The sequence below is a fragment of the Diceros bicornis genome, chromosome 34, assembly GCF_020826845.1.
Source record: "Diceros bicornis minor isolate mBicDic1 chromosome 34, mDicBic1.mat.cur, whole genome shotgun sequence".
In the NCBI taxonomy this organism is placed as follows: domain Eukaryota; kingdom Metazoa; phylum Chordata; class Mammalia; order Perissodactyla; family Rhinocerotidae; genus Diceros; species Diceros bicornis.
The window spans coordinates 33,065,764-33,077,033 of NC_080773.1; the positions used below are offsets into that span (position 1 = coordinate 33,065,764).

Consider the following 11,270-nt stretch of genomic DNA (forward strand, 5'->3'; position numbering starts at 1 on the left):
TGTGGCCAGAGAGACAGAACTTCCAATAAGATGGGCCTGTTGGTGCCTTTTCTATTCTAACATTTATCCTACATTATCTTTACAGCCATCATGATAGATCTGTTCCAGGAAGGAGTTACTATGTCAAACTCTTTAGGCAGTGTCGGGGGAAGAGGGAGAATCTCCCTCTGCCCTTTCCCTTAAGGTTCTTCTGGCTGGCCAAATAATCAACAAGACAGGTTAGCAGGAGAAAATAATACCAAGTTTAATAAGATGTATACATGGCAGAAAGCAGGGACACTGCGTTTCTCAACACAATAGCAGAAATTCTCGTCTTAAATATCATTTTCAGCCAATGACAGAGGAGGATTTTGGGGGTGGGGGGAGTCAGTTACAGGAGATTACCACTAAAGCACAGTAAACAAGAGTAAGGTTTATTATACAGCCCCAGGGCCTCATCTTCCACATTGATAAGTTACTAGAAATGAGCTCACCCCCCCTTTTTCTCAATACAGAGAGGGAGATACCTTTACAAATGGAGACTTCCCTTGTAAATGATTGTCTGACAACTCCTCGCAGGGCCATCCAAAGAATGTGGCCAGAGAGACAGGACTCCCGATAAGATGGGCTTGTTGGTGCCTTTTCTATTGTAACCTCTATCCTAAATTATCTTTTATAGCAGTCATGATAATAACCCCTTCCTAAAACAGATTTTTTGGTTTTAAATTCTTTAGGCAGTTTGGGAGGGGAAACTCAAATATTTTTCCTGAGCTCTCTGAGTCCTTATTGTCTTCAGCTCGAAATAATCCGCATACCAGAGTGGTGCTTCCTGGGGTAGCTTGCCCTGAGCACCATCAGCAGTTAGTGGGGGAGGTCAAATGTCCCTAGAGAAAACAACCACGGTAAAAAGATAGATTTCAGGGTGGCCGAATCTTGATCTCCCACATTCCCTAGGACAAGTGACCCCACGCAGAGATGCATAGATGTCAGGGAGCAAGGTATTTTTCTTCTTTTTATTGAGGCGAAATTCATATAACATAAAACTAACCACTTTAAAGTGAACAATTCGGTGGCATTTAGTACAGTCACAATGTCATGAAACCACCACCTCTATCTAGTTCCAAAACATTTTCATCATCCCAAGATTTAAAAAAAATATATTGATTAAATAATTACTCCCTATTCTTTCCTCCCCAAAACCACTGGCAACCACCAGTCTGTTTTCTGTCTCTATGGATTTACCTATTCTGGCCTGTAGGACAAGTTTAGGACTTTGGACTTTTTCTAATATGAAGGAAAGCCATTGACATGTTAATTATGATTATCATATTCTAGGGAAAAAGAATAGAATTCCCAAAAGCCTGAAAGAAGCAGGTCCATTCTGAGAAACAAAAGGAGACTTATCAGACTGCCTTTTAAGATAGGGTTAGAGTAGAGGTTAGCTTTGGGGATAACCAGAAAAGAGCACAGGTGGGCAAGGGGGAAATGTGGGAAGGTTTTGTGCAGAGGATAGAACAGGGTCAGCTGTGAGAGTTGGGAATATGAGAGGTCAATCTAGAAGGTTATTATTATTAGAGAAGGTTGAAGAAAGAGGTAAGTATGATGGCCCAGTTAGGGCGCCATAAAATTCACAATGTGCAAGATATCAATGTGGAGACTTTGACATCCACTAGATTCCTTCCATCCCAAACAAAAGGAGTCCTTGGGCAGAGCGCCAAACAGACACTGATTCAACAGCTCCTTGATGGAGCACCAAGAAGAGGCCCTGGCCCTCCTTTTCCACAGCTGTAGTCTCTAGCCTCTCACTCTCACACTCCACACAAGTCCCCTCTCCACTCCCACGACCTATCCCTTAAGCCTTGGGATTCTGATGGTGGCACCCGTGCTTTTGACCATCTGGTCGACCCCCATCCTGACAACCACGTGATTTCTGGGTCTGCGGGAGGGGTGGGAGTGGCCTGTGGACAGCTCTGACCCAGCGCATCGGGGGTTTCCTTCGGCTGTGCCAATCTTCTGCCAGAAGTCCCACCAGGAGTATTAGAATCACTGCCCCAAGGCATATCCGGACCAGATTGCCCTTAGTGTAGTTCTGGTGGGCAAGACCTTGAGGAGTGAAGAGAGACAGAAGCAGATGATAAAAGCCCATCTCCAGGACCCACTTCAAGCCACATCTTGGGTTTCTCATAGCCATGTCCCTCCTCTGAGATCCCATTATTCTCTGCTAGCTGGGATGTCAATCTCCTTCCTAGAGAGTCCCTCCCCTCCTCACCCCTCCAAGGCTCAGGACTAGATAAGCCCAATTCTCAAAATATCACCTCTCCCATACACACCCTCACAGGCCTCTGATACAACCCCTTTCCACACACAGACACTACCTGGTTATTTGGCTAATTGTGGAAGAGAAGACTGTTAAAGGGGTGGGGAGAGAGATGGAATTTATTTTTCTCTGACCTTTTAGAAAATCTCAACCTTCTCACCTGATCTTTGCCCGAATCTGAGCTCCACATGCTGATATTCCCCCTCCCCTTAACACTTTACACACCAGGACCCAAGAGCACAGAGCTGCTGCTTCTGTACAGAGAGAGCAGCCAGCTTGGGTAAAGACACAGAGGTGGGAAGGGAGTGTGTCCAGAGAGCACCACTTACTCACCAGCTGGAGTGCCTGACCCATCTGGAAAGACGGTGATATTCCTAGAAGGCTCTGGGAATCAAAAAGTGTAAATGTGAAGGGACGAGACCATCTCTCCTACCCCTGTTCCTGCCCCTACCCTGAACACATGCACTTGGGAGGCAGAATTCTGGGGCTATAAGAAGAGAATTAAATATGGAGTCAAGCTGTCCAGATATGAATCCCAGACCCATCACTTGTTAGATGCAGAGTCTCTGGCAAATAACTTAACATCTGTGAGCCAGTTTTCCCATCTGTCCCGAAGGTGATTGGGAACCCAGAAAGATTTTGAAGAGAGGATAGAGAAGAACTCCCTCAGGGTCTTAGAAAGAATCTGCTAGTGCCACGAGCCTAAAGAAAGCTGGAGTTGTGTGGGCCCAGTGGAGATATACAACCTATCCTTGGGGGATCTGTCGAGAATTTCTGTCTTAAAAGAAATGGAGACTTTTTCCAGAGAAAGCAAGGTCAAAGAGAACCACAGGATGAGGGAAGGGTATTGCCTTGGGCTGGAGTGGTAAGAGGGTACATTGCATCCAGGTGCCTTTGATCTATATGGGGCTGAAGCACAGGCTGTGCATGGAAGCAATGGGAGCAAGACTACTTACATGGATCAAAGCCAAGTCAGAAGAGCACTGTGTAGGGACAAGTGATGGTCTTCCCATGATAGCCTTGGTTCCGCCATCTTGGAAATAGCCACATTACCCAGAATGCTCCTCTATTCCCAAACTCAGAGCCCACCTCCATCCCATCTTCATCCTCAAACCAAAGACTTTCCTGGGAAGAGTCAGGTGGTTTTGTGAATCAGAGTAAAAGCCTACAACCTCAGATGATGGAAGAGAAAGCCCAACACTCATACTCATTTCTGCTGAGCATTAAGTGCCTGGTTACTCACTGGTTGTGGAGACTTTGTTCCTGAGTAAGATGTTCAGTTTTCTGGAGGCTTCTGGGAATTCTAAGCGGGAGGATTACAAGGAAGTGGATAATGTCAGATCTGCCCAGGGAGCCCCTACTCTCCATACCCCTTCTGATATATCTGGGCTCCTTGGAACCCATTTCTCTAACACACACTGCACAGACACTGAAGAGAGACAAACACAAAAGGCCGTAAGACATGCTGTCTTCTATCTCTCAGTGGCTTAATAAGAAATGGATCCCTTCATCCATTGATGGGCATTGGTTATTTCCACATTTTTGGCTATGAATAATGCTATGAACATTTATGTACAAGTTTTTGTGTGACTATACATTTTTAATTTTCTTGGGTATATACCTGGGAGTGGAATTGCTGGGTCATGTGGTAATTCTGTTTTGCTTTTTAAGGAACCATTGAGCCATTTTCCACAATAGCTACACCATTTTTCATTCCTACCAGTAACATATGAGGGTTCCAATTTCTCCATATCCTCACCAACACTTGTTGTTGTGCTTGTTTTTATTATGATTATAGCTCTTCTGGTGGGTATGGTAAAATCATGGTGTGTGACTTATATCTCAATTTTAAAAATATGAAGTGGATCAGCAGGTCTGTGTGAGCTCAACGGAACAACAAGCTGATACCAGCCTCTGAGCATAAGAGGCTCCCCTCCCAACTAAGGCCATTTTCTTAATGTGGGATCTCCTATTATTTTTACATGTCCACCAAAATATTTCTTGAACTCCCTCAGCCTATAAATATGTAGCTCCTGTTTAGTATAGGGACAGTCTCTGAGGACATTTTGATGGTGGAACCAGCTCATCAAAGCCTACCTTACACTCACATACCTGTGGTATAATCAGAGCTTGAGTATTGTTTGTTCTCTGTTGTTTCTCTTTCTGTGAGTTTCAATAATGAATTTTTTTTAATTATTTTATTTATTTCCCCCCCTCCAAAGCCCCAGTAGATAGTTGTATGTCATAGCTGCACATCCTTCTAGTTGCTGCATGTGGGACGCGGCCTCAGCATGGCCGGAGAAGCGGTGCGTCGGTGCGCGCCCGGGATCCAAACCCAGGCCTCCAGCAGCGGAGCGCATGCACTTAACCGCTAAGCCATGGGTCCGGCCCTCAATAATGAATTTTTGAATTTAGATTTAAATATGGTGTGGTACAGGCATACTGTGGAATACTACTCAGCCATGAAAAGGGACACACTCTTGATATATGCAACAACTTAGATGGATCTCAAGGGCATTATACTGAGTGAAAAAAAGGCAATCTCAAAAGATTCCATGTTGTATGATTCCATTTATATATAATATCCTCAAAATGACAAAAATTAAACAGAGGAAGAACAAATTAGTACTTGCCAGGTGTTAGGGATAGTGGGAGGGGAGGGGTGACTATAAAGAGGTAACCTGAGGAACATCTTCATGGGAATGGAATAGTATCTTTTTTGTTTCTTGGAATAGTATCTTGAGGGCAGTGGTGGTTATACGAATCTACATGTGTGATAAATCAACATAGAACTATACACATATATTGTGCCAATGTCAGATTCCTGGTCTTTATGTTGTACTATAATCAAGTAAGATGTAACTATTGGGGAAATCTAGGCAAAGGGTACATGGGATCATTCCGTACTATCTTTGTAACTTCTTGTGACTCTATATCTCAAAATAAAAAGTTTAAAAATTCCAATCAGAAACACACAGACACAGTGCACCTCATTCGGCATGACAGCCCCCATACTGTCCTCAACCCCACGTGTCACCACCTTCTTGTCAACCCTGGCTCTTTCAACATGCTTCTTGTTCCTTGGGATTCGGGTCTACCCTGAGACACAGGAAATGTTGGAGAGGCTACAGCCTAGCGCATTAGTCCTTAAGGCACAGGCTGTCATCCGACACAACAGAATCAGCTGAGATGCCTTTGAAAATGGGGGAACACGATGCCTCACACAAAATTTAGTGCAGTTGTTCTCCAAGTGACACCCCCAGACCAACAGCATCAGCATCACCTGGGAACTTGTAAGAAATGAAAATTATTGGGCCCCACTCCAGACCTTCTGAATCAGAAACTCTGGGGGTCCAGAAATCTGTCCTTTATAAGCCCCCCAGGTGATTTTCTGGCCCACAGTTTGAGGACCACTGACCAGTGGTGTAGAGGCTCAGCAATGGAGCCCAGAATCTACAATTTTACAAGCCCTTCAGATTATTCTTTTACACATTAGACATTATAAAGCATCCCCCTAAGGCTGGATAGAGGTGGGGCTGTGGGATAGCAGAGTACAATCTATCTATTGATTATACCAACCCTCTTTCTAGGCATAAATTAGGGATATTTTTTAATAAAGTAAATTTGTGAAAGAGACAAGTGAATTAAACTGAGACATCTAGACGAAGAGGGGAAAGAAGAGAAGCGGCCCGTCTGCCTGTACCCCAGAGACCGGGGTGAAACCTCCAGAACCTACCTGTGATGGAGGAAGGTGGTTTTTTGGGTAAGTGGCCTGAGGTCACAGAGGTCCCTGAGAAATCAGAAAGGAGAGAATTCTGTGTTCTGTTAGCTGTGGGTCCTGAGCAAATAATAAAACATTTCCACGACACGGTCTCCTCACCTGGAAAATGAATACAAAGACGTTTACATCACTGGACTGTCCTGGGGGTCAACAGCATTCGAAAAGCACGCTTAGGACGTACTGCGGCTGATTAATAACAAGCCCTACAGCTGCCTTTCTGGCTTTTTGAGCCTCAGTTCTGTGCCTCCTTCTGGATCTCTGTGACCTGCCCCCTTACTTTGGCCCTGGGAGCAAAAGCAGTTCCTGTCTCCTGGGAAGTAGATGAGGAGACAGGAACCAAGGGATACGTTTGGGGAATGGAGAAGGCGTCCCATATGGGGGAAAGGAGATGCCTAATAAGGAATAAAACACGGCCCCTCACCACCTCCTGCCACCCTCCTGCCGCACTGGCCTTGCAGCTACACCCGTCTGCCAACCTCCTCCCCACCACAGGGCATTTGCACATACAATTCCACCTGCCTGCAGCCCACCCCACCTACTCCACCCTCCCAGTTGACGCTTACCCTGCCCTAAGATCCAGATCAAACATTGATTGCTCGGAGAAGCCTTCCCAAACTGCCTCCCCTTCTAGGTTCTAACAGCACTGTGTACTTCTAATCCATAATGCTTATCACAGTCACAATTACACGTGTTGGATGCGGCTTTGATTTAAGACTGTTTGCTCTACCAGTGACTATATGTATATGTTATATGTGTGTATGCATGTGTGTACGTGTAAGGAAAAAGATGCTGTGTATTGAGTGGAACTGTATGGCATACATCCTTCACACCTATTGGGCCCTCCCCTTGAACTTGCATCACGGCCTGCAAAGGCTGGGGGAAAAATATTTGCTCTGCACCCCCCTTACCTGTGACCACAAGCTCCAGGGGGTCGCTCGGGGCCGACCACAGGTATGGGGATCCGCTGGAATAGCTATAGCATCGGTAGGTTCCGCTGTGGGCAGCAGTCACCGTGACGATGGGGAAATCGGCCCGGTACCACCTCTCCGGTCCTTTGTAGGGCCCAGTGTCCCCCTCCTTGTGCAGAGCAAATTGGTCAAAGCCATATTGGCTCTGACACTGCAGGGTCACGTCCCCTCCTGAGGACACTGCCGGGCTTGGCTGGGCTGAGAGCGAGGGCTTGCTGAAAACTCCTGGGAGAGAAGAGAACTCCGGGTGTTAAAGACAGTGGCTGGTGTCTCAGCTGGGGAGTGGGAAGTTCCCCCCACCTCCTTAAGAGCTAAGGAATTTCCAGCTGTGTCCATCCTAGAGCGCCCACTCTCCCCATCACCAGCTCAGAGTGGTTGAGGGAGAATGACTGAGATCACATCATAGTCCCTGGGCGCAAATCCTGGTTCTGTTGCTTAGGGGTAGTGTGATCCTGGAGATAAATTCCCCCTATATCCGTGCCTCAGTGTTCTCTCCCATAAAATGGGAATGATTGAATGAAACAATAAATATTAAGCATTTAGCAGAGTATCTAAGCACTCAAAATATGATGGTAGTAACAAAATAGCTTAAGGTTATATTGCACTGTAAGCTTGTATTAGGGAACACAATACTTATATTGTAAACTTGTGTTAAAGTGCCAGCTTCCAGGTGCTGTTCTAAGCTCATGACATATGTCAATTCATTGAATCCTCACAAAGACCTATGAATTCATCACTACGCATATCCCTATTTTATAAATGGAACTAAGGCGCACAATGCTAAATAAATTGTCTGAGGTCGTAAGACAGTACGTGGCAGAACTGAAATTTGCAATTGTGGAGTTTGACTACAGGCTCTCCACTCTTAAACACGAACCTCCACTACTATGTAATTTGATAGCATTATCATCGTCAGTCATGGCAATCCACGCCTGCCACACAGTACTCACAACAACAAACATTGCCTGATAATTAAGTCTCATTCATTCATTCAAAAATTTTTTTTCCTTAGCAACTAAATGTCAGTCTCTGCTCTAAGAAACAAGAATCCCATCAGGAAGAAAGAATGGACAATAACAAAGATAAATAGGTAAATGTGTGGCATACCAGATAGTGATGAGTGCCATTTTAAATCTGGGTGCAATTTTAAATAGGGTGGTGAGGGATATGCTTAGAGAGAAGCTATCATTTGAATTGACAAACTTTTAACCAGACTCACTAAGAAAAAAAAACACTCAAATAAATAAAATCAGAAATGAAAGAGGCGATATTACAAAAGATACCACAGAAAAACAAAGGATTATAAGAGAACACTATGAAAAGCTATATGCCGACAAACTGGATAAACTACAAGAAACAAATAAATTCTTAGAAACATACAACCTCCCAAAACTGAATCAAGAAGAAATAGAAAATCTGAACAGACCAATCAGAAGTAATGAGATTGAAATAATAGCAATCAAAAACCTCCCAAAAAACAAAAGTCCAGGACCAGACGGCTTCTCTGTTGAATTCTACCAAACATTCAAAGAAGATTTAATACCTATCCTTCTCAAACTCTTCTGAAATATTGAAGAGGACGGGTTGCTTCCTAACTCATTCTATGAGGCCAACGCCACCCTGATACCAAAACCAGACAAGGACAACACAAAAAAGGAAAATTACAGGCCAATATTGCTGATGAACATAGATGCAAAAATCCTCAACAAAGTATTAGCAAATAATAATTGATCAGATAATAAGAGGAGACACTCTCCTTGGAGGCAAAATGTAAGCAGGTGCAAAAAAAACTGTCAGTAATGAAGATAAATAATATTTTAAGGTAATTTTTAAATCACAACTAATGCGAACACAACAATAACCAAAATATCAAGATTTTAAACCAAGACAGAATCCAACTGTGCCCAGCAAAGCTGTTTGAAGCTTAAGGCAAAAAGGAATCTATGCACCCCTCCATACACATTTTTATGTATTTTTATGGTTAATTTTTTCCATACTATTAACATAATTGAAAAAATATTGAAAATTTTTAAAGAAAGTTATTAAAGTACGCAACATTATTTTGAGTTTAAATATTTTATTTATACCAAAAAAAAAAAAAACCCACAGAATTTGTTATCATTTTACTCTCCTGGCTTTCACAGAAGAAAACTCATCAATGATATTTTCAAAATCTGCTGCGGAAAATAACCATTTAAAAATGCATTAGAGGGGCCGGCCCAGTGGCTTGGTGGTGAAGTGCGCACGCTCCGCTACTGGCGGCCCCGGTTCGGATCCCGGGCGCGCACCGACGCACCGCTTCCTGGCCATGCTGAGGCCGCATCCCACATACAGCAACTAGAAGGATGTGCAACTATGACATGCAACTATCTACTGGGGCTTTGGGGAAGAAAAAAAAGGAGGAGGATTGGCAATAGATGTTAGCTCAGAGCCAGTCTTCCTCAACAAAAAGAGGAGGATTAGCATGGATGTTAGCTCAGGGCTGATCTTCCTCACAAAAAAAAAAAAAAAAAAACATTTAAAAAATTCATTAGAAATAAAAGCATAAGCTGAGACTGTCTTATTCCATCAAAAAATAAAAAACAAAAATGCATTAGAATGTGAACAGAGGAATGCACATTTTTCCTTTTGTGCCAGGCTCGGCTGTGGCTTGGCACAGCACTGTTGGAGCCTGTCTTTACGGAAAATCGTCATATTTGTTCATTGTGGATATTCTTGAGTTAATTTTGATTTTTTTAAAAAAATTGCCTCAGCATATTATTTATGTTGATTGACGAGTTTTCTGGGAACCACCCCTAAATTTAGCACTCAAGGCCAGCGCTCTCTTGCCCCACCCTAATCCCTGCCCCAGGGGGACTTCAGATTTACTATCGTGGGCATCCCAGTTCTCACCCTCTTTGAGCCCAGAACTGAGGACCGTGTAGCCCTCAGGCCACACATCCAGCCACATCCCACCTCCGCCCCTCCTGTTACCAGTGGCAATCAGCTCCAGCTGCTCACTGGGGGGTGACCAGCGGGTCCCATTCTGGTAGGAGCAGCGGTAGCGTCCAGCGTCGTCTGTTCTCATGGCCGGAATGAAGTGGATGGCCTGGTCCATGTACTTTCGGGTTCTCAGTTTCTCCAGGCGGTACACGTCCACACCCGGAGGCCCCAGGCAGCGGATTGTCACCGGCTTCTTCAGGGGCACAAGGGGGCTGGGCTGGGCCTGGAGGGAGGGCTTGGGCAGTGGGCCTGGAAAGGAAGCAGAGCCTAGCAGAGGTCATCTTCCCAACAGACCCCTCCTTCTGGACCCTCTCACCCGCTCCTGCCCTCGCAGGGGCTGAACCCGGAAGAGGGATTAAGACTCACCGTTCTGAGCTTGTGTCACCTGCCCCAGACACAACCCTGAGCATAGAAGAAAAGGACCAAACGTTAAAACCTCACGAACCCACACTCCCTGCATGCTGGGCACGGTGGTAAGATATTTGCATGGGTTAGCTTTCTTTTGTCATAATTATTTTTTTTTCCCAAAGACGCACATGCACATAATTTAAGTAAAAGAAGCCAGCCATAAAAGGCCACATATTGCATGATTTCATTTATATGAAATGTCCAGAATAGGTAAATCTGTCCAGAGACAGAAAATAGATTAGTGGTTGCCCGGGGCTGGGGGAGGGGAGATTGAGGAGTGACTGCTGATGGGTGTGGAGTTTCCTTTTGGAGAGGTGAGAATGTCTTGGAACTAGATAGAGGTGCTGATTGCACAACATTGTGCATGTACTAAAAGTCATTAATGGTAAAGGTTATGTTAAATATATTATTCTGCTACAATTTAAAAAAAAAGAAAAAAATAGGGATTCCTTGCTCCACCCCTCAGCTCCCTCCAGTACCACTCCCCACGCACACACTTTTGACAACTGGAAAGAGAATTACCTCTTCTTTGAGAAGCAGGCTGTGTGCCTGATGGAGTTCCTTTTTTTTTCCCCCAGATTTATTGAGATATAATTGACATGTAACATTGTGTAAGTTTAAGGTATACAATGCATTGATTTGGTACACTTATGTATTGCAAAATGATTACCACCTAGTATTAGCTAACACCTCCATCCCCACATGTAATTACTGTTTCTTTTTTGTGGTGAGAACACTTAAAATCTACCCTCTTGGCAATTTTCAAGTATATAATACATTATTACTAGCTATAATCACCATGCTGTACATTAGATCCCGGTGGGGGTCTCTCGCA

General features: G+C 44.2%; 1 protein-coding gene across 1 annotated transcript; it reads right to left on the reverse strand.

Moving 5' to 3' along the window:
• Positions 1 to 841: 841 nt before the first annotated feature.
• Positions 842 to 10,487, reverse strand: GP6 (glycoprotein VI platelet). Its single transcript, XM_058530777.1, has 7 exons — positions 10,394 to 10,487; positions 10,019 to 10,276; positions 6,986 to 7,270; positions 6,033 to 6,086; positions 3,540 to 3,599; positions 2,630 to 2,680; positions 842 to 2,082 (listed from the first exon to the last, which is right to left on the reverse strand). Exons 1-7 carry the CDS (start codon positions 10,485 to 10,487, stop codon positions 1,832 to 1,834), a joined length of 1,053 nt encoding a protein of 350 aa, XP_058386760.1. The 3' UTR covers positions 842 to 1,831.
• Positions 10,488 to 11,270: the final 783 nt, after the last annotated feature.